This window comes from Mastigoproctus giganteus, chromosome 2 (genome assembly GCF_048544385.1).
Source record: "Mastigoproctus giganteus isolate SK-2022 chromosome 2, ASM4854438v1, whole genome shotgun sequence".
In the NCBI taxonomy this organism is placed as follows: Eukaryota; Metazoa; Arthropoda; class Arachnida; order Uropygi; family Thelyphonidae; genus Mastigoproctus; species Mastigoproctus giganteus.
Window position 1 is genome coordinate 179324274 of NC_143576.1, and position 24405 is coordinate 179348678.

Genomic DNA, 24405 nt, shown 5'->3' on the forward strand with positions numbered 1-24405 from the left:
TTTCTTCCAGAAATCAACTACCCGCTGAATAAAGGCAAATTGCTCTGCACTGCCCTGCAAATTTCATACCTGACTGCACAATTACTCCTAGGTCTTTTTCAGTTTCTACCACCCTAAGTGTAGTACCACACAGTCGGTACGTTTCTCTGGGGTTACTTCTACCCACATGCAGTAATTTGCATATGTCAATGTTAAACTTCAGTTGCCAATTTTCAGCCCATCTCTCCACCTTTTCTAGATCCTGTTGCAGTAGCACACTGCTATTACTGTCATTAACAGCCCTGCCAACCTTTGCATCATCTGCAAACTTCAACATTAATCCTGATATACCTTCATCAATATCATTGATAAATATAAAAAAAACAACAGTAGGCCCAACACCGAACCCTGTGGGACTCCATTAATAACATTAGTCCACGAAGAGCAGCGTCCATTAATTAACACTCTCTGTCTTCTCCCACTTAACCAGCCTTTTATCCATTGTCGCAACTTGTCCTTAATACCACACTGCTACAATTTGTACAGTACTCTTCCATGCCAATAGTCAAAAGCTTTCCTGAAATCCAAGTATATGATCTCAAAATTATTTTTGACATTCAGTTCCTTTGTGATCACATCATAGTATCCAATTATATATATCAGACAAGACTTTCCCTTAAGAAACCCATGCTGTGTCGGAATTATTACTGCAGCCTTGTCTAGATGATCCTACAAAGCATTGAATAACTAGTGACTCCATTATTTTCCCCGGAACAGAAGTTAAACTAACTGGTTACAAAATACACGTTCAGCTACGAGTATCTGAGTAGGATCTTCAACAGTCGGAACATCGATATCAACTGGACCAATCTGATTAATCCCCTTTCTTCTAAAGTTTATATAACTAAAGACGTTCTTGCTGTTTTTCTTAGCATCCTCTGCCAAAGATTTCTCGTAATTTGCCTTCGCTTGCCTTAATCCCTTTGTGACTTGATTACAGACTAGCTTATATCTGCCATAGGCTTCAGTGTCCCTTGATAATTTATATGCATCCCGTGCATTTTTCTTCTCTGCCCCGAGTCTCATTAGTTCATCTGACATCCATTTAAGCCTAAACTTTGAACTGTATTTCTTAGTTGGTAAGAAAAGCCTAGTAGCTTCCATGATTACTTCCTTGAATACTTCCCATTTAGAATTTTCTGTTGGTAACATCCTCAGTTGGTCCCAATGTACAGAATTTAAAAGATCTCTGAGACCACTGCAGTCACCTTTCCGAAAGCAAAAACCCTTTTCTTTACCCCTGAATGTAGTTACATCTTTAAGTAAATCTCACGTCAGTACTGTGATCACTGCCACTTAGTGGTTCCTTTATCTGTAAATTCTTAATTGATGAATAATTACTGCTGCTAATCAGATCACGAGTGTTATTCCCTCTAGTGTCCTCTCTAACATGCTGATGTAGAAAACAATCATCCACTAAATCCACAAAAGTCTTGCTAGTGTGCGAGTGACCAATCCACAAGTTCCAGTCAACATCTGGGAAGTTAAAATCCCTCACTATAAGACAATCTAATTTAGTGCCCCATTCTATTTCTCTGTACAGTTGTTCGTTGTAATTATCAGAGTCATTAAGCTTATAACACACTCCTACTCTCACTTTCCCTTTCCCAGTGCTTATGTCACACCAAACTGACTCTACATTGCACTGACTATCTATGTCAACTGGAGGCACTTCACTATATTTTATGTATTTGTTAACTAACAGCATAACCCCTCCTTCCTTCCTGTTCTGCCTACCCTTTCTGTATACATTTTACTCCCCAAATTCCAATTCTGCATTCCTTATATCTGTGTGACACTCCGTCTCTGATATACCAATAACATTCGCATTTTGAAGATCTTGACCAGCACATTAAATTCAACAAATTTATTTACTATACTTCTAGCATTTGTGTACATGCAAGTATACATGCACCTATTCTTAATCTTAGTTACCCTAACACAGACCATGTATTTATTTGTTCCGTGATCACTCCCAACATCCCTGAAAACCCCAGCACCCCGCCCTCCATTCTTATAGAAGCATTGCAAGAATCACTGTTACGTTTGCGTGGTGCAACTATTAATCTTTTAGTCTGTGAATCCCCCAAGCTAGCAACCCCCAAGTTCGGTCGATACAAATTAACATTTTTATGATCATTTTCTTTTTTCTGTAGACCGCATTAAACATACCTGTCTTAATCTTATTTATTTCTGTGCTTTTCTTTAAGTCATTATATTTATTTCTTCCGCCTCAGGTATGCGCAGTATCCTTTAAGATTCTGTGGGAGCATTTGCTGATACTTTCATCCTTTGAGGCTTTGCTTTTGGGTTTTTAGGAGCATTAGCAAGTAAGGCCATATTGCTCCGGGAATATGCGGTGGTCATTCCCTGACCTTTCCGCATCCTCTGTATTTCGTGGTGACGGGCTGGAACCCACTAATACCACTTCCTGTGTTCCCCGTGCACTACTGGGTAGCAGTATTCGATGATGGATTTAAGTACTACTCTTCTCAGCACCCTCTAGTCTCTGTCCTTCAATTTGTACTGTCTACCCGACCCGAAAGCTTTCGGGATGTAGTAGCGGCATGATGTTCCTATTTAGCGATTATGTAGCCATCATTGGTCTAGGGTGGTGCAGTTTTGCTGTAATGGCACGAACAGATTGATTGTTCTATGATGAACCTCGCTGAGCTCAATACCTACGGCGGGTATTGTATTGCATTTATCTGCTTGCTGCTAGAGTAATCACAACTGCTTTTATTTCTTACATCGCGGATGTGGTTAAGTTTTCCCAAATTCAAGGAAGGGGATATCCAAAGAGTTTTGGCAATATCGTGTTATATTCTACTGTATAATCAGTTTCATCTGTCTTAATATTAAGATTAACAACAAATTATTATTTTTTAACGAACAGAGACAAGCAGATGTCCTGAATTGTGTTGTGAATAGACACATCCAAAACGGATTTACCCTGCAGCAAGTATTAGAAGTCTACCTTGCAAAAGAGAAAGTAAGTTATTATTATTATGACTTTTTTTTTACTTACGAGATTTTTTCTCCTTCTTCTATATCTATATATCTATTTTCTCCTTCTTCTATATCTTTATCTATATACCGATGATAAAGTTAATTCACGAGTCTTTTGATCACATAATAGTACCCCCCCCCTTCCCGCTACACTGTAGGCTGTCAGAACAGTATAACGCCGGTTTATAAAATTTTCTGATTTATGGGAACTTTCCCCCCACCTCAGAAGTGTGTGTGTGTGCAATTTTAATTGTAAAATAGTCATTGAGGCAACGAACTAATTGAATTTTTATCAGGAATGCTCGTAATATATACGAATATTCCAGATGTTCGGGGTGATTTATACTTGTTTAAATTGAATTAACAATAATAATAGTAGACACAATACTACTATTTACATTTTAACATGGATAACGTAGATAGGAATATATAGACCAATATATTTGCATTATTTTCAGAGCATTTGTTGGGGGGGGGGCTTCTAATCTAACCCCATTTAATCAGTGTTATGTCTAGGCTTCTACAGCACTTGTAAATACAAAAAATAAAAAATAATAATATAAGGCATTGTTTTTAGGATACCAACTGTAGTGTATTTGATATATTCTTTAAATCATCGAAAATCGTTTCTAAGTAAATATTTGAAATACTGTTTTTTAACTGTTTTCAATAAGATCACAATACATACATTTAAAATTTCCTTATTTAATTCATCCGTTGTTTTTTGTTTTCTTTTTTTTTTTTTTTTTCAAAATAGATAAATTAAATAAAATACGACAATTGTATGCGACTGGTTAACTATTACTCTGCCCAATTATATATTTTAATTGAGTTAGTATTGGTGTTACTAGTGGCAAAATGGTGCAGGAAAGCAAATTTATATAGCATCAAGCAAAAAAAAAAAAACATACTTATGTAATCTGTCCATTCCTTCTCAATTTGTTTAATTGCTTCAACAATAATAAGATAATTTGTTCCATTAATCAATCGCCTTATTCCTGAATACAAATTCTCGCACATCTCATCTGCAACCAACCTTTATCAATTTAAGTTTATGACACGTTTTTTAGTATTTTTTAGTATTAGTATTAGTAACGGCCGTATGGTGCAAGAAAGCCTATGGCTTATGCTGCACCAGCCAAAAAAAAAAAAAAAAAAAAAAATCCGAACAAAACAATGATAAAAACAAAAATTAAATAAATAAATAATAATAATTAATAAATAAATAAAAATAATAAAATGAAATTAAAAATTAAATAAAAAGGAAATTAATCCTATCATCCTATGCGCTTCCCTTACCCGAAAGTACTATCCAGATGACCTTTGAATTTCCCCAAACTGTCGGCCTCTACCACCCATGAAGGCAACTTATTCCAGTAATTTATAACTCGCTGGCTAAAATAAAACTTCCTGCAGTCCAATCTAAACATTTCCCCACGTAACTTGAATTTATGTCCCCTAGTTCTAGCATCATTTATAATCTTGAAAATTTTGTCCTCATTCATTTTACTGATGCCTCTCAGAGCCTTAAACACCTCAATCAAATCTCCTCTAAGGTGTCTAGTTTCCAAACTCTGCAACCCACATATTCGAAGTCTTTCTTCATAAGGACGCCCTTTTGCCGATCTCACCAGGCGAGTTACCCTTCTTTGCACCCTTTCAAGAAGCTCGATGTCTTTCTTTAGGTGCGGTCTCCATACTTGAACACAGTATTCCAAGTGTGGTCTAACATAGGCCTTATATAATGGGATTATCACGTCCCTATCTCTACTTGCAAAAGTTCGATAGATCATCGATAGGACACCATGGGCCTTCCTTGCAACCTGTTTACAATGCTCAGAGAATTTCATGTCTGACCGTATCGTAACACCCAAGTCCCTTTCCTCCAGTACTGGGTTTAGTTGAACTCCACCAAGTGAATAAGTTATTTTGGGATTACTGTTTCCCAGGTGTAATACCTTACACTTTGTTGGATTAAAGCAGAGCTGCCATTTTTCTGACCATTCTTGAAGTCTATCTAGGTCTCTCTGAAGAAGCTCAGCTTGACAGTGATCATTAACTACTCTACCAATTTTAACATCATCTGCAAATTTAGACATCACGCCCTCTATCCCTTCATCAATGTCGTTTATGAAAATTAAAAACAACAGTGGTCCTAATACTGATCCTTGGGGAACCCCACTTCTTACATCAACCCAATCTGAGGAATAGCCATTTATCACAACCCTCTGCCTCCTGCCCTGAAGCCATCTTTCTATCCATCTAAGGATGTTCCCAGTGATTCCAACCTGTTCCAGCTTATAAAGCAACCGCTCATGTGGGACTGAGTCAAAAGCTTTGCTGAAATCTAAATAAACAATGTCGAAATTATTCCCTAAATCCAGCTCGTGAGTGACCCTTTCGAAATAGCGAACCAGATTTGTTAAACATGATTTTCCCTTTACAAAACCATGCTGAGTATCCTTGAGAATTTCAATTCTATCCAAATGATCCTGAATTCCACCCTTGATCAATGCCTCCATGATTTTCCCTACTACTGAAGTCAGACTGACAGGTCGATAATTTCCCACTTCACTTTTAGAGCCACCCTTATGTATGGGAGATACATTTGCACTTTTCCAATCCAAGGGAATCTCCCCAGAGTCTAGTGATGCTCGCATAACCAGCCTCAGTGGTTCAATGCACTCGCTTGCCGCCTCTCTCAAGATTATAGGGTATATTCCATCAACTCCAGGAGCCTTACTAGTCTGTAGGCTTGAAAGTTTTTTCATTAAATAATCTTGCGAAATTTCAATATCATTAATTACATATTTTTTAACTTCGCTCCCACAATTTCTCGGACATCACACACGTTGTGTGTGATGTCCGAGAAAGAGGAAGGATACCATCAGCATTTAATTTACTCGATCCACTTAAAGCTTCACACCCTGAAATGAGGTGTCTTTTAGTTTCCAGGCGTTGCAATTTAGAGAATCAAAGTGTTTCTTGGTAAGATTATCTTTCTGGTACCTTCACTATTCCCGTTGCTTTTCTCTGCACCCTTTTCAACAGATCCACATCTTTCTTTAATTAAGTCATTGAGATCTGTATGAATAACTAACGGTGCGGCTTAACCATTGTCTTATACAATGGGATAATCACCTTCTTGCCTTGCTTGTAAAATTCGTTTATGTGATTGACGGCACCCTAAAAGCTGGCCTGTCTTCACTACCCAAAGAACTTCATATCCGATAGACACTACACTTATTTTTTATTCTTCACTACCTTAAATATGGTACAAACTAACTGGTATATAATTCAAGGTAATAAATAAATTAATTATTGTTACTTAAATGAAGTGACTTACATTTGTCAAATTTAAATCTCAACTACCACTTCTCAGCCACACTCCCCCAATTTTTGCAGGTCTTTTTGAAGTAGAATTCCATAATTACTGTCGTTAATCCCCGCTGCATCTTTGAATTATGATTTTTTATTTAATATTTTTATATTAATTATGTTTTCAACTTAATTTCTCTGTTAAAATGCCGAACTCAAATAAATGTTACATCATATTAAAGGTTCTATGTTTTCAGAACTTGAGTCAAGGCAACTAACATGAAATGTTACTCTAATATGTCTCTAAATTTTCTCTATGGTTGGCATGCTTGTGTGTTAGATAAAAAAAGTTATGAGTATTAAAACTGCATGACCATTGCCTGAGGCTGACTTACTTGGCCACAGTATGAAAAATAAATGAAAACGTCGGAGTCTCGACAGAATTTGAACTCAAACATTTTCCACATGATGTGGAACAACAATGATCACAACCAACTTACCCTAAATGGTTGATCATAGTTGAACTTTTTTGAGAAGTTATCTACGAGGAATATGTTTGCTAGACTGGTACGAAAGAGAGGGATGGTTAATTTTGTTCTAGTTATTTAAATAACATTTCTTTTGAGGAGAGTTAAAGATGTCTGTTTCCTTAGTACAATGTTAACTTCGTTTGGAGGGTTCGAGTCCCTTTACAAACTGAAAGAATTTCTAAAGGCCTGTTCAATCGGTGCTGTATTTAACCGATCTGAGCGAAATAAGTGGGTTTTCCTCGTGAGTTATTCCGGGTTTTTCGGCTTACACAAAATGAAAATCAGCCAGTGAACAGACACTTGCACAGGCGTAATACACAATAGCGCAATATGGTCTAAGTTGCTGATGCGTCTAAAACTTAATAATAATAACAACTGTACAGGATTTATCATGACGTTTTACTTAATTATCCGTGAGTAATGAGTCAGATCACTGAGTAAATTCACTTATGGGTTCGATAAGACATGATTTCAAAGTGGTTACAATGCAACAATTTTGAAATCATAAACTTTCAGTTTTTGCTGTTCTACCAAGGACCATGTATAAGATGCATACTTGACGCACTGATCTAAGTTAATTCTTCACAGCTGCAAAGATAAATATAACTATATTCCCTGATATGTTAGACTAAAAACAAATTACTTTTTGAATGGATCTATAACCCTACTCACATTTCCAGACTCCATTCAAAAGAGGGGAGTTAGGATAATTAATGACCCATCTCTCTCTCTCTCTCTCACTCACACACACACACACACACACACACACACACACACACACACACACACACACACACACACACACACACACACACACACACACACACACACACACACACACACACTCGTGCTGTTTATGCTGCATTTCTTTTCTATTGCTACTTCCATGAGCTATATTCTTTCGAATTAGCTTGTATTATTCTTTCTCCTCTCTCTCTTTCTCTCTCTTCCAAACCAGTTCGAACACGTGCCGCAAACAGTCAGCATCCTTTTACTGTCCTACTTCAAGCTTGCAGAGCCAACTTTTCTTCTTCATGTATCCCCTTGAAATTCCGTTTTCTGGAACTAGCTGCCTTCGCACGTTTTTCCTGAAAATTACAATCTACAAAAATTCAAGTCTAAGGTGAAGAAGTATCTCCTTTTATATTCTCAACCTTCAACCCACTCAGGGTATTAAGTAGTACGGGTTTTAATACCTTTCGTCTTTTTCGTCTTTCATAAAAACAAAAATATTAAATAAATATGAGGGAATATTAAAAAGAAATTTAAGTAAAAGAGTTTGATTTCAATTTCTGACTATTATTACAACTTTTCCGAATAACAGTTGGCCTTCGAAGTTAACAAATCAGCCAATATTTTTGTTCCCGCCTATTAATACACTTTTTTTTCAGAAATATTTGGAACAAAATAGAAAAGTCACGTGGTCACGTGGTATGTACAGTATAATCTGTGCTAATGACGTGCTGCGATTTATGTTACTACATCTGTATAACTTAAGCGTGATATACTGTTAAACTTCGTGTTACAGTTCAAGCAGAACCAGGGATTTCCGCCCCCAAACTCCGCTGTATAAGCTGAGTGTAAGTATAAGTCTGTGTTGTTGTCATACAGCACCAGTGGTTCCCCCCATCTCCGCATTGTTTTCATTGTGGTGAACCAGTTCACTGGGAAATGCCAGAGATTTAAAAGTGTGTGGGAATTGTTTTGTGTAGTGTTCTGTACCATTGTTCATCTAGTCATTTAGCCGTTGGACCCCTATTCAGGCCCAACTTTGTCCCACTTACGCCCCGTGGAGGCCGACCAGGAACCTGTAGCTGTAGATTCACTCTGGCAGATCCTGCCGCTTAATTTCCTGGGATTTCGGCGGCTAGGACCTTAATAAAAATTAAATAAATAAAATAAAAAATAAAAAAATATATAAAAATAAAATAAATAAATAAAGAAAAAATAAATAAATAAAGAAAAAAAATAAAAAATCTGCGCTATCGTAGGGGTAATATCGCTTTGGTTTGCTAGGCTAAGTTTTGGGCATAAGGTGATTTTATTATATTAAGTTTTTGACGTGTGGGGCTTCCGCTATGATGAAGGTAGAGAGGGGAGGAGACCGAAGACTGGGGGGAAAAGACAGAAATATGGGGCCAATAGAGTAGATAACCCCAGTTTTCAGTGGGGCACCCCACCAGAGTAGAAGTTTGGGGTGGAGGAAAGGGAACATTAAACGTCCCCTCCTCCCAAGGAATTGGGAATAATAGGAGAAGAGGGCTAGGGTGCCCTCTTCAGATCGCCATCAGGCTGTTTGCAGCTGTGCTGCGTTTAGTCTGTTATCTACTCTCTGTGTGGCCCTGGGTGCCAAGCGTTCCGTGGCCAAGCGATTCTAGTGCGTCTGTAAAAGCGTTTTTTCTAAAGAGATTTTCAGCGAATAGATTCTATTTTTTGTTTCAACAACCGTTTTTCTTGATTTCTTGATCAAAGTAGCTCTTTCGCACTACAAGAGGTAGGCAAAGGCCCAGGAAGGAAAACCACCTTTCTGTTTCATTTTATATTAATACTAACTTCCTAACCCAGCCGCTTGGTCACCTTGTGGCACTGCTCCTGCCTCCCCGTGGCGGGGCCGGAAACCTGGGTGGTAAAGCAAACCCCCAGGGCCAAAAGGAGCAAAACATGGACTTTGAAAACTTTCCCCCGATCCAGACAGCAAATCCAAATTCAAAGGATTTGCATCAACCTAATGATGACAAAACCAACCGAAAGAGACTGAAGACGGATGATTCCCTAATAGAACATCCGAGTTTTCTGATCCTGCATTCCTTAGCGAACCAGGCCCTAGGCAATCTATCGCCATTCCTCATACAAAAGTGTCTGGAAAATGTAGCAGGTTCCCCCAAAATGATGCGCCGTCTCAAATCTGGCGATCTGTTGGTTGAGACTACAAGCTCTAAACATTCAGAGTACCTTCTCAAGCTCACAACATTCAATGGAATCCTTGTTAAGGTGTCACCACACGCAACACTCAATACCTCCAAGGGTGTTATCTCAGAATGGGACCTAATGAATGTTTCAGAAGAGGAAATTGTCAACGAATTGCAGGATCAGAAGGTCATACAAGCGAAGAGAATCATGATTAAGAAAGATGGCGAACTTATTCCAACTCGCAGTATCATACTGACATTTAGCTCACCCAACTTACCATCATCAGTAAAAGCCGGGTATTTGAACTGCCGCATTCGCCCGTATATCCCAAACCCGCTAAGGTGTTATAAATGTCAAAAATTTGGACATTCCCAAACTGTCTGTAGAGGCGATGCAGTATGCCCTAACTGTGGATCGAAGGAACATGCCCAAGCTGATTGTAAATCGCAGTCCTCACTTTGCCCTAATTGTAAAGGCAATCACCACCCAGCTTTCTCAAAAATATGCGATCAGTGGAAATATGAGAAGAAAATTCAAAAATACAAGATAGAAAAGAAAGTCTCATTTTCCGAAGCCAGAAAACAATTACAGCAACTAATACCGATGCCAAAACGTACATATGCCGACGCTGCTCAAAAATTTCACTCAATATCAGTTCAAACAGATACATCAATCCCGCCAAGCATCTCTATTTCTGAATGGGCTCGAACTTTACTCTCTACTGTACCTCAGTCCTCAAAGCAACAGACTTCTAATAGATCTAATAACACACCAGTCACGATACCTCCTGTTACTCTTACAACTCCTGTAAGATCTACTCAAACAGAAAACTCTGATCCCGGTAACAAGCAGCATGCTGAATCTTTCTTCATGGACACGAATGAGACTTGCTCTCATGAAGAAACGGAAACCATTCTGGAAATTCATCCAGAAGATGTAATAGACGCCAGACCAATATTTTCAAAGAGAGACAAAATAAAAATTGACCGACAGAAACAGACTTCCAAAAAGCAGACAGACACAGCTTCCTCATTTAAATCCAAACAATGAAAAACATCATCCAATGGAACTGTAGAGGCTTTCGCAGCAATATCGACGACATCCACGAGATAATTAAGCGTTATAAACCAATTGGAATCTGTTTACAAGAGACATATTTAACACCTCAGGTGTCTACTTCGATAAAAAATTACACTCTCTTTCGGCAAGACAGACCTGCTACTAATAATGCTCACGGAGGGGTAGCGATACTTATAGATGGAAGAGTACCCTGCAAACGCATTCAGTTGCAAACCACTGTTGAAATTGTTGCCACACGAATAGCCATTAGCGTTACCCTAACACTTGCTTCAATCTACCTGCCACCCAGTCGCCCTTGTACCATACATGAACTTGAAGATCTCATTCAGCAGTTGCCAACCCCTTTCTGCTTATTGGGTGACTTCAATGGACACCATCCATTGTGGGGTTCTTCCAATACAGACGGACGTGGAAAAATCATCGAAATGCTTATTGAAAGACGAAATCTAACCATATTAAATACTGGTTCACCAACTTACCTCCACCTCCCAACAGGAACAGTCTCTTCAATAGATCTCTCTATCTGCTCTCCAATCCTTTTCCCTAGTATCCAGTGGACAGCTCTGGATGATCCACTCAATAGTGACCACTACCCTATAATATGTAAAATTGAAACGTCACACTGCATACCTTCGGCGCCTCCGTAGCCAGGTGGGAAGGAGCAGCAGCGCGTATCACACGCTTCTTGATTAGACCGGGGTTCGAGCCCGTCACCACCAAATACGGAGGATGCGGAAAGGTCAGGGAATGACCACCGCATATCCCGGAGCAATATGGCCTTAGTTGCTAATGCTCCTAAAATCCAAATAACAAACAAACAAACAAACTGCATACCTTCAGAAACTCACACAAAATGGAAATTTTCCAAGGCAGACTGGGCAAAGTATACCACTAACGATACGTTAGTGGTATACTTTGCCATCAAATCTCATCCGATGCTTTATTAAAGCATCGGATGAGATTTGATGACAATCAGATCATCAAATCTCATCCGATTGACACAGTTGCCGACCATATTACAAAACAGATTCTAGCAGCTGCATCCACTGCCATCCCACAGTCAAAGTCAAGCATTCGTAGAAACAGAAATTATTGGTGGAACGAGGACTGTAAGAATATAAAAAAAGAAAAAAACCGTGCAAGGAATTTATTCCGCAAACATCCTACCACCACTAATCTTATAAATTACAAGAAAATTAGAGCTAAAGCCCGTCATATTAGAAAGAAAACAAAAAGAGACTCTTGGGTTCGATTCGCAACTACAATTAATAAAAATACTGATGTAAGAATTATTTGGAGGAAAATAAGACAATTAAATGGTAAATTTCCCCCTTTGTCGTCCCCACTTTTCACCGTGAATGGACAGGAGCTATCTACTCCTGCAGAGATTGCAAATGCTCTAGGGACGGTATTTTCACAGTTGTCTGACTCTACGGCATATGATCCATCATTTCAAAAGATTAAAGCTTTAGCAGAAAAATCCCATCCGAAATTTAGAACTACATCCTCTTTCCAATACAATACACCACTTACTTTGGTAGAACTTCAAGAAGCTTTATCCACCGCTAAGAACAGTGCTGCTGGCCCGGATGGAATATACTACATAATGTTACAACATCTAGACAATAAATCATTATCTTCGCTACTGACCTTCTACAATCGCATATTTATGGAGCATTCCTTCCCCAGCTTCTGGCGTCATGCTTTTGTACTGGCGATACCCAAACCAGGGAAATATCATTCTATTCCGAACAATTACAGACCCATTTCGCTCACAAGCTGCCTAAGTAAAACCATAGAAAAAATGATACACCGTCGACGAACGTGGTATCTTGATTCCAAAAATATTATCTCTGACAATCAATTTGGTTTCCGAAAACACCGATCATCTCTAGATCTCATGATCAAAGCAGAAACAGACATCAGGAATGCGTTTATCCAAAACAAACATCTAGTAATGGTATGTCTCGACATAGAGAAGGCCTTTGACACCACTTGGCGGTTTGGTATCCTGAAAGATCTTCATTCCCTGGACCTGAGAGGACACTTACCGTACTTCATACAGAATTTCCTACAACACAGGACCTTTCAAGTTCGCTATCGGCAAGTACTTTCGCAAACATACATACAAGAAGAAGGAGTCCCGCAGGGCTCTGTACTCAGTGCAACCTTATTTGCAATTAGAATAAATCAGATGACAAAAATATTCCAAAAGCTGTAAACTCTTACCTCTATGCTGATGATTTGACTGTCTCTTGCAGCTCGCAAAACATGAGTTTTATCGAAAGGCAGCTACAAACATCTATAAATAACCTTGAGTTATGGATGATACACAATGGTTACCGATTATCCTATCAGAAATCTAGAGTCATTCACTTTTGTAATAAACGAAAGATGCATCCAGATCCAGAGATACAACTAACAAATCATCCCATCACAGTGGTGAATAGCATTCGTCTCCTTGGTTTAATTTTTGATAATAAACTGAACTTCTTAGAATATATCACACATCTAAGGACTGCTTGCCAGAAAAAAAATGAATTTATTAAGAATTATCTCTTCTACATCATGGGGTGCAGATCGGTACACCTTACTTCACTTGTACAGAGCCCTGATCAGATCTCGCCTTGATTATGGCGCCCCGGTGTATGATTCTGCTAGGGAAAGCGTGCTAGCACGTCTTGCCCCTATTCAACATTCTGCCCTCAGAATTGCTGTGGGCGCTTATAGAACATTGCCAGTGCAAAGTCTTTATATCGAAGCCCATGAACCTCTGCTCAGCCTCAGGAGAAAGATGCTACTTCTGAACTATGCAGCCAAAATTCAAAGTCTGCCTTCTCACCCCAATTGGCCAATACTTAACAATCCGCAGTTCCCAATGTACTACAGAAATAAACCTAGAGCAGTTCGACCTGCTGGCATCAGATTACAGGAATTATCACAAAATTGGAATATACATCTGGACAAAATCCTCCATGATCTGAACAGTTCAGATCCTCCATGGTCCTTTATTAAAGCATCCTGTGACAGCTATTTCTTAAACTGGGGAAAACATTCGCTTGCAAATACCAATATACAGCAACTGCATGCTGCTCACACACAAAATTACCCAAATTTTACGCAAGTATACACTGATGGATCAAAGTCTGGTAGTAAAGTCGGTGCTGCAGCTGTCTTTCCCTTTAACACTATCTCTGTTTCACTTCCCACCGAATGCGGCAGTTATACAGCTGAATTATGTGCTATCAAGCTTGCCTTAGAAAACATTCTCCAACTGTCCATCCAAAAAAGTGTAATATATAGTGACTCACAGAGTTCAATCTTGGCCTTGCAAAATTCCTCCTCAACAACGCATCCCTTAATAAAATCTATAAAATCTCAACTAATGCATATCCATGATCACCAACAAGTTGTCATCTTTTGCTGGATCCCAGGTCACACTGGGATATCAGGGAATGAAAAAGCAGACTATGCAGCCAAACATTCATCCAACATAGCATCGCCAGGTTACTATGTTCCATATATGGACTACAGATCCCATATAAGAAATACATGTAAAGAACAATGGACACTTCTATGGCAATCTCAACTGAATAACAAGCTCCGTGAAATAAAACCTGAACCACAGTTATGGGTTTCCAGTTTTTCTGTAAACAGAAAGGAAGAAGTCATCCTGGCTAGAGCCCGGATCGGGCACAGTCAGCTCACCCATATTTTTCTTCTTACAGGAAATGATCCTCCGCAGTGTATGCACTGTAACTCTGTTCTCACAATAAAGCACATACTCGTTGAATGTACCTTATACACTGAAGCCCGAAAAGCTTCATTCAGTAATCTTCAACAACCTTTGACACTCCAACAGTTCATAGGTAATGATGCAAATCTCCCGGAATTTTTCCGCTTCTTAAAACGCATAAATCTGTATAATTGTTTCTAACTGTTTTTACAGGCACCCTGAAATCCTCATCTCGTTTATAGGCGCAATATGGCCTAAGTAGCCCTTGCGCCAGAAATAACCATACCAATATCAATACCAATACTCTCTGTGCTGCTTTCTGTTCTGTTTTGTAACACATGGGGTGAGCGCAGTCCTTGCTTTTCTTTTCGGTGTGATCAGCACCCTTCTTGTCCAAGTACTGGTCCCCTGCCACATTTGGCGGCGATTTTTGTCGATCTCTATGTACGTTGCTGTAGATAGCTATTAGTGTTTTTCTCCTGGTGAATAGGTCTTGCACATACTGGGAGAGCGCCCTATATTCATCCTCAGTGTCCAGGAAGTGGTGCTCCAGTCCTTTTGGGAGGTATCTCAACCTTGTTATTAGTAGCCCTCTGAGATCTTCATAGTGTTGACAGTCATAGACTATGCGGCTCCAGCTTTCGCTTTCCCCACATATACAGTTTGGGTTCTCAACGAGTCAGAAGCCAAACAGCTTCTCCTTGTAGGGTCCGTGTCCGGTTAATAGTGTTGTCATATGGTACCCTGGGAAGCACCACGATGGCTGTTTTGGGTATATTTTCCGGAGGTCTGATAGAAATCTTTTTGTTACTTCGCCGTTTGTTGTCTTTGTCCATCTTCTCTGCCAAAGAGAAGAAGAAGATGGAGATGGGTCTGTAGCCTAATTTTTTTCGTTTTTTAGGTTGCCCGCCGGGTCAGTCGTGTATCCGTGGTGGGTAGCGGCCACTCCCCTGGCCAGCAAAAACAGTACCCCCGCCCGAACTGCCTCCAGGGCCAGAGGGAGCGCTCCAGCAAGTAACTGCAATGCTGGGGTACTTATTGTGCTGCAAGCGCGCGTTGTTGATAGCAGTATGGTCCTTTGGGTCATTTCTAATGTTCTTTTGTTAACTATCAGTGTCGTTTTTGGATACCACACCGCTGCTGCTTAGGTGATTGCTGGCAGGAAGGTGTATAAGCTGAACTGTAGAATGCACCTCGTTTAGTTTCAAGCGAAGCGCTACATGGAGTGGGATCAACGATTCGAAATCAAGTAGTTGGGTACCGCGCCGTAGAACTTCGGCGGATTTTGAAGGGTCTGAAGCTCCTACAGACCACTGAATCAAAAATCATAGCGAAGACTGAAGTAGATGAGAAAATTGAATCGCGACACAGCTTTCCATGTATCCATGTAAAATATGTCTGTAAATTGCGTATGACGGACTAAGGCACATACTTCCGTAATCATAATAGACAAAGTTCAGAGACTTTTATAATAGTGCCATGCTTATAGAAACCAGGCAGTGGGGTGGCGTAAATGCTTTCTCTTCACTGATGAATCACCCTATATGCCGCTTCAGTCTAATGGAACTATTTAGCTCTGACGAAAGACAAAATAACTCTTGTGTACAGATTACGTTGTCCTACCCTGATGAAATATCACACTGAAATTTCAAAAGTAGACGGAAAGCTTGTCGTGTATTCTGTCTGCTGTACCAAAGGCCAAAGTTGAGCTTGAGCCACGTTAAAGTTATATTTTATTCACTTATTTGAATGCGTCTTGATGTCCCAGTACTTTTGATATCATAGTGCATATATTCTACAGAAAACTAAGACGATGATTATATTTTTCTACATAAAGTGGACTAATAGACTTGGCTAAAGGGCACTAAAACATTTTATTGTTCTCTTATAGGAATGTGGATACGACTTCGATAACTTTGCATGTGCTTGGGAGCAAACTTAAAGATCGTTGCTGGAACATTTATGTAAGTATGCATTGTGCATAATTATGGTTCTCTTAATAATTGAATTTGGGGAGGACTTTCGATAAAGTAATAAATTCAGAATAAGTAAAATGAAAACCAAGTTCCCATTGAGAGGTAAAATTAAACACAGTAGGACCCTTCTAAAAGCAACAAGGTCACTCAATAAAGCCATTATAACAAACAGTAAACCAGTCTGCTATATTTTCCTTAAAGTTTGAGCTTCCTTTTCATTTCCAAGCCATCTACAATAAAGGATGACAGTGGCGCAATAATCTTTAACCAGTTTTGGCATCTGTCTTTTACGTATGTCTGCAAAGTAATGCACAAATCTACATTAAGTAGAAAAAGAGACGAGCGCCTTATGTGAACGTTTAAAACCACTTGCGATAATCTAAAGGAATCTCATAGAAGAATCAGTAATTTAAATGGAAGAAAGCCCTTTTTTTTTTTCTTTTGATAAATAAAGACCATCTCCTCTCACTCTCCCCCATCCCAACTGTCTCCCATCTTCAAGCTTCAGCCTTTCAAATATTATTATAATTCTCATCAGTAAGATTATAAATAAAGTGATAATCGCATCTTATGGCCTCTCTATACATAGTAACATCTCCAACCATTGCGAATAGTTAGTTTAGATCATAAACACTTACAACGTCAGGAACTCTGAAATATTCAAAAGATTTTTGATAAATCTGCTCGTTTGTTTTCTTCTCAAAATTTTCTTAAGGTCATTCACACTTTTGTCATTGACCAGTGCATTGGTCATACTCTGTCGTCCTACACAGTATCATTCCTGGAAAATTATTGATCGTTATCCTGCAAGAAGCACCATTTCGAATCCAAAAACCCTTGAGTTAGAAATTCCAAACTGACATGGTTTCATTCCTACAGTAAAGATTTAATGGACTACCCTCTCTTCAGATGCTTTTTCATAACCATAGAAGAATTTTCCTTCTTCTAAGAATTTTCCTTCTTCAGGTTGGCTTCTAAGAAATGAAGCCAACCTGAAGGTTCCGCTTTTCAGAAAAGCCATAGGTCAGAAAAATATTAAAATACAGAGGCGCTAAAACCTGGAACAAAGTTCCTGCAAAAATCAAAAATGTCACTTCACTAAACCGATTCAAGAAACTACTAATTCAACACATCACCAGGATGTCTGATTCAAATCACCTTCCACTAAACTCCTGGATTTTAAAACCACAGAGGAAATCATTATCAAAATGGAATTAATGTACAAATGTTAAAGGAAGCAGTTGGAAAATAGTTTGTAAATTTCTGTGCATGTATCTCATCATTTTTCTTTTCTCTTCTCATTTAATCGTAAAAATGTTCACAATGATATAAGCAGTGATGGTTTACGAAGTTTTCTGTAAATAAATGTACAAAAAAACTCCAATTTATTTATGTCTTTTCTGTTGAACATTACCGGTACAATTTCAGAACTGTATATTTTTCAAATTGATATTGATCGTTTTTTAAGGGAACACCCCCTAAGAAAGCCAGTGGCTTATGTGTTCTCCCTCCATTTTTGCTGTTATCTCTCAAAAAAGTATAACATAAAATAGGGATAAATAAATAAATTAATAATAATAATAATAATAATAATAATAAAAATAATAATAATAATATTATTATTATTATATGTGCGGGCAAGGCCTGTCTCTAAATCTCTTTGTTAGACCTGATTAGACAATGCACTCCAGAAGCAGGCGTTCTCCTGGCATCCACCATCCATATCTTCGAATCTGATCGGAATAGGGTATAACAAGATTCATCACTGCATCTAAGAGATTTCCTCTATTAAGAATTATTAATATGTATAATTAACCACTCTTATACCACGTGGAGTTATTAATATATATTTTATTTAACCATAGCATAAACTAATGAATACAATTGGGTAACGTTTCAGGTATCTTGCCGATACCCATCATCAGACCGTGCTGCTGACTGCCCGCAGACCTGAAGAGAATGGAATGCTTAAATAAAATATACATTAATAACTCCACGTATATAAGAGTGGTTAATTATACATATTAATAATTCTTAATGGATAACAACCACCTAATGTCCTTCCCTAACTATATTAGATTTCCGCTACTTTAGGGACAAATTACGGCGATGGTTGCACCCCTGTTTGCGCCTACTCTCCCATGAAAACCGAAGTTGTAGAACGGAGGGTCGTAACGTATTCGTATAGACCCTAAACCCTGCTAACCCCTTGAAATCCTGGTTGATGTTTTGCAAGAATTTTCTCACCCTTCCATTTCATGATAATATCGACATTCCACTTTGGATGGCGTAGGATCTGAGCAATTTCACGAATTGACAAGCCAGCAATGTGACATCTGATAAATAACACCCCTGTAGAAATCAGTCAGCGGTGACGAAAACAGCTAACAGTCATACAACCCCCATATATACCAGTCTGAATCACTTTTTTTGCGGGGAATAACGAATAGACTATCAAAACAGAGACGTCCGGATAATTTTTGGAGGGGTGTATATATTGTTATTTTTATCCCTAAAATTGTATTGTTTCGTCTCATTTCGTCCTGGGTTTTTAGTGAAAAATATTTCCTTTCGATGTTCACCCAATTTACCCAAAAACATTAATTGAAATTGTTAAATAGCAACGTTTCAAATTCAATCACCTCATGTGTCAACTTCTTTCATTTTTCTCCGAGGTTGAAACTTTGTATAAATTTTAATTAAATAAATAAAGCCTTTTTACGTTATAAAATTTGCAGTTATCTAAAAACTAAGCATCGCGGATTTCTTTAATAATATTTAAAGTAATGGATTATTTGGCGCATTAGAAATGCATAAAATTTTCACTCTTCTTTTTTTTCTTTTTGCAGGTATTATGAAAATGAACATGTCAATGTGAAAATAATCTTTTTTTGGAAATCTTGTGATTAGAAAGAAGCTGATGAATTTAACATAGTGTATTGTTAATGAATTTTAAAACAAACATTTTTCAACATTTATTTGTAACTTTGTTTTTAATTTGAAGTAGCTGAATAAAAATATCAAAAAATGTAAATAAAAGATTCGTTATTCATTAATAACATTTATGTTTTTTACGAAAAAAACACATAAAATCTTACGTGCTTCTTGAAAGGAATGCCAAGAATCAGAACTCGCTTGGTGAGGTATGCAAAAGGACACACACACATTTGGGGACAGACTTGGAATAGTGATGATACAGAGTTTGGCAATCTTACAAGGAAATAAGGTTCTAAGAGGGGATACTAAAAAAAATTAAGCAGAAATGTTCTATAATAATTAACTGCTGTTCATAAATTATAAAATTTATCCTGTTATAAATAATTGCAGAACTATGGAGCATGAATTCACGTTACAAGTTAAGAGACAGGGACTGGACTGTACGAAATTTTCTTTTAACCAGCGAGTTGTTATTTAATGGAATATCATCTCTGTGAGTAGTTTAAAATTGTGCGTCAAGAAATCAAAAATTCACGTAGTTAACCATACTGCTCGACAAAATTAACAGAACACGTAGAAAACGTGGTGTAACTCGTAAAGCTTGCGATTAAGTGAACAAAATTTGGTATGGTGGTATCCCTCAAGAATAACAGTGAAATGAGAAGACAGCAAGAAACTTCGGAGAGGTATAAAGGACATTTATAGGGGTTATATAAGAATTACCAAATGCATCACATTACAGAAGTCGATTCAAGATGCTCTAAAATATGGCCACATGGCATCAGAACGGCGTATGATCCTCTCTGCCGGCTAAACAGACCTGAGAAACTTACATCATGCTTGATATAAGGATGCCCATAATCGTGCCAGGAATCATACAGTGAATAATTCAGACCACTCAGATGAGCAGTGGTTGAATCAACCAATAATTGGGATTCAGTCAGAAAACGTACATGGGGTTTGGCAGACTGTCAGTGGAAATGGATATCGGTTATCAGTGAGATTGAAACTGAGACCAGGTATATTAGTGAAATGAGCTAGGAAGTGTTTGGGAGGATTTGATCTTTGAGCAGATAAGTTTCTTCTATTTGTTTTACAATTCATGGTGTATTCAATAGTAAGAAAATGTGCGGAGGATGCTGTATGAAGTAATGAAATTTTTAAATATGGCGTACACATAGAAAGAATATACCCAGCTCATTGACAAAACTTCGCCTCAACAATTTTGCCCCGCGTACACACTCTACTCGATCTCTCTCTTCTGTAACTATCTGGCAGAGTAAGGCCGCGAGATTACACACTGGCTGATCCGCAGTCCTCCTAGAGAGTGTAGGGTGTGTTTAGGTGTCAAGCGGCACCAGGGGTTCCCCCATCTCCGCGTAGTATACATGGCGGGTGTGAACAGAACACTGTCAATGCCAGAAGTTTAAAGGTATATGGATTTTGTATATGTGTAGGGTCGTGTATCGTTGTTCCTCTGGCCATTTAGCCACATCACATCACTTGTTTAGGTCTTAAAATGAGCAACACATACTCTAAATAATCCACGCAATTATTAAAGTCCGCAGTCCTCCTAGAGAGTGTAGTTTGGTTAGATAGTAAAGTTTGGTTAGATGCCCAGAATATCAAAGAGCACTGGAAATGGTACGAACTCGGACTGCTAATGAATAGTTGTAATGAACGAAGAGAAAGGGGGTTGGAAGAAGATCCTGAGTTAACTGAAGTTTTTTATTCTACAGGAATTAAAATAATGCAGATTAATGGACAACGATCGAGATTGGTAGCGGACTAGATTAGGAAGATTAGTGAGGATTTTCAAATTGATTTGGTGGCAATACAGGAACCTTATTGGGCTAGAGTTCCAGGTGAGCAAACATCTAGAATATTTGGTTATCCCTTAACGTCACGAATAATACAACCGGTGCAGGAAGAGCCTAAAACTGGAATTGTGGTCAATAATAGAGATCTAGACGTAGTGGTTGTTCATAGGTTATGCAACCAGTTCGCTACATGTGTTATGTTGGCCTCGGCAAATGTTCAATTCTATTTTATATCTCTGTATTGTGCTCCTTCAATGGACTTTAATAATTGCGTGGATTATTTAGAGTATGTGTTGCTCATTTTAAGACCTAAACAAGTGATTATTTCGACAGACGCTAACGCAAAGTCTCCATTGTGGTATAGTGCAACATCTGACATGAGAGGTTTATTGCTGGAAGAGTTTTTATCGAGCCATAATTTATTTGTAATGAACAAGTCAAATCAACTGTCTACTTTCTGTGGACCAATGGGTGAATCTAATATTGATTTAACTATAACAACTTCTGGTATTAGACATTGTATTTGTAACTGGAAGGTAATGCCTGATTGGACATCAAGTGATCATCGAGCCATATTGTTTTATGTGAAGAATGTGCCGGATTTAACTGATACTCAAGATCGGATACCGCACATTGTTCGGTTTTCATTGAAATCGTTTGATTGGTCCATGTATGAAGCTTCTGTTCTTCGGGACTTTTCCTCGAATAAACAACAACAGATAGTTCGTGAATCTGCAATATATTTAGCTAATACTATAGAGGATTCAATAGTAAGAGCGGCATATAAGTCAGGTAGGAAGAAGGTAATTAAACTAAAATCCTGCCCATGGTGGACAAACGAACTGACTGTCTTACGACGGGCTGTATATCGAGCTAGGAGACAGTACCAGCGGCATCGGAACTGGGGTCATTCTGAGGTAGTTAGATTGCATGAAAATTACGTATCTCTTAAGAATAATTACAAGAGAACCATGGCAACTCGGAAGAGAGAAACCTGGCGATTGTTTGTAAAAGAATCGGAGAGAAATGATCCCTGGGGTTTGCTATATAAGTTGTCAAGAGATAAACTGAGAAGTTTGGAAGTATTTAATACAATTCAAGAGGATTCTACTGAGACTATTGGCTGGGAGGATTCAGTAGATGCAATATTAACCAGGCTGTTCCCGGTTGACGATCCCATCTTAGACTCACAGTGCCAATCCGAACTGCGGAGAAAAAATCAGTATTATGTAGCTAGAGGTAATACTATGGCGTTTACAATAGATGAACTGGCAGGGGTGTTAAAGAAACTTAATTTTGCAAAATGTCCAGGAATAGATTTGATTGAGAATGCATTTATAGTGAGGTTTTTTAAGTTGATACCTAACATGTTACTTTTGTGATATAATAAGTGCTTAGAGGAAGGACTGTTTCCATTGAAATGGAAGATTGCTTTATTGAGGCTAATTAGGAAGCCTGGGAAACCTTTAATTGAGCCTAAGTCGTACCGTCCAATTGCTTTGTTGGCTAATCTGGGGAAAGTGTTAAGAGAGGTTAATGGCAATACGTTTACAAGAATTGTTAGAACGCCATGACATGATTACACCTAATCAGTATGGTTTTACACCGGGGAAATCGTGCGAGGATGCTCTTCTGTACTTTCATACATACATTTCAAACTCTGATTCAAAATATGAACTTGCTCTATATACATATAGATTTTGAAGATGCGTTCGACTCAGTATGGTGGGAAGCAGCTCTTTCTCAACTGTGTCGTGCTGAGTGTTCTAAGCCATTATACAGTCTGTTCAGGAGTTATTTTTCTGAGAGATATGTGACTATAAGGTCTAAAAATTTTTTCCTTCAAAGACAAATCACGCGAGGTTGCCCTCAGGGCTCTGTATTAGGTCCTTCCATTTGGAATTTGGTGCTACAGAACTGGTTGGTTCGACCACAAGTAAATTGTCACGTGATAGCTCTTGCTGATGATGTCACATTAATTGTGGCAGGTCGATCACGACACGATTTGGAGCAAAATGCAAACCGTGTAAGAAATGATATTAATACCTGGGCACAAGGATTTAAGCTTACCATTAGCCCCCAAAAGACCAAAATGATGCTTTTTAAAACAAAATTTGATTTGGGACGACCGCCGCAAATAAAATTAAATGGGATACAGTTGACTATGGTTTCTGAAACTAAATACTTGGGGCTCATTATTGATCACAAGTTGTCTTATTATGCGCATATAACACATCTACATAGCAAGATCAGGAAATTTGCCGGTTATATTATAAGAGTATCAAGAGGAGATTGGGGTGTGTCCAATAAAACTTTATTTTTATATTATAAAGTGGTGTTTCTGCCTATGGTTACGTATGCAGCGGGAGTTTGGTCTCACAGAGTGGCTCTTGTTAGATTTTAAGCTAAATTAAACTCACTACAAAGAACGATGCTTCTCAGTATATTAAGGGTATGTAGAACTGTAGGTACGACTGTACTTCAAGTGATGGCTGGGGCAGTTCCCTTGGATTTGTTCGTGGCTTATCGAGGGCTGTGCTATGGCATTAAGAAGAAAATATCTACTAGACTTGTTGGCATAGAAGTTGACATAAATTCTGACATTACGAGGGAGAAGAGAAGATGTTTAAATGAGATTGTTAACTTGTGGCAAACAAGATGGGACACTGTATCTTCTGGTCGAGTGACAAAGAAATTTATTCCTGATGTTACCTTTTTAAGTGACAGAACAGTTCGAAGCTGGTTTACACCAAGTTTACAAACATCATTTTTAGTAACAGGTCACGGCTCGATGAAAGCGAAATTATTTCAGTTGGGACTTTCGGATACAGATCTCTGTTTTTGTGGTGAGGTTGAAAGTTGGCACCATATATTATATGTGTGTACAATTTATGATAATGTCAGGGAAATAATCAGGGAAATCATTGCTGAAAATGAGTTAGGTCGGGAAGAGGTGTTCTTGTCTGAAAGGAGTGTATTTCAATTATTCCAGGATTTTGCAAAGGGAGCCTTTGAACTGAGGAAACGCCTGTTAAACAGTTGAACCAAAA

General features: G+C 38.4%; 1 protein-coding gene across 2 annotated transcripts in view; it reads left to right on the forward strand.

Annotated features, from left to right (window-relative positions):
- Positions 1 to 19488, forward strand: part of LOC150089789 (uncharacterized) — a 40425-nt gene extending 20937 nt beyond the window's left edge. For both annotated transcript variants that reach the window (XM_090368814.1, XM_090368813.1), the window contains exons 5-7: positions 2936 to 3031; positions 16514 to 16586; positions 19448 to 19488. In XM_090368814.1, the coding sequence (XP_090224940.1) occupies positions 2936 to 3031; positions 16514 to 16564 (147 nt within the window). In that variant the 3' untranslated portion in view covers positions 16565 to 16586; positions 19448 to 19488. The remainder of the gene's footprint in view (positions 1 to 2935; positions 3032 to 16513; positions 16587 to 19447) is intronic.
- The last annotated feature ends 4917 nt before the right edge of the window (positions 19489 to 24405 follow it).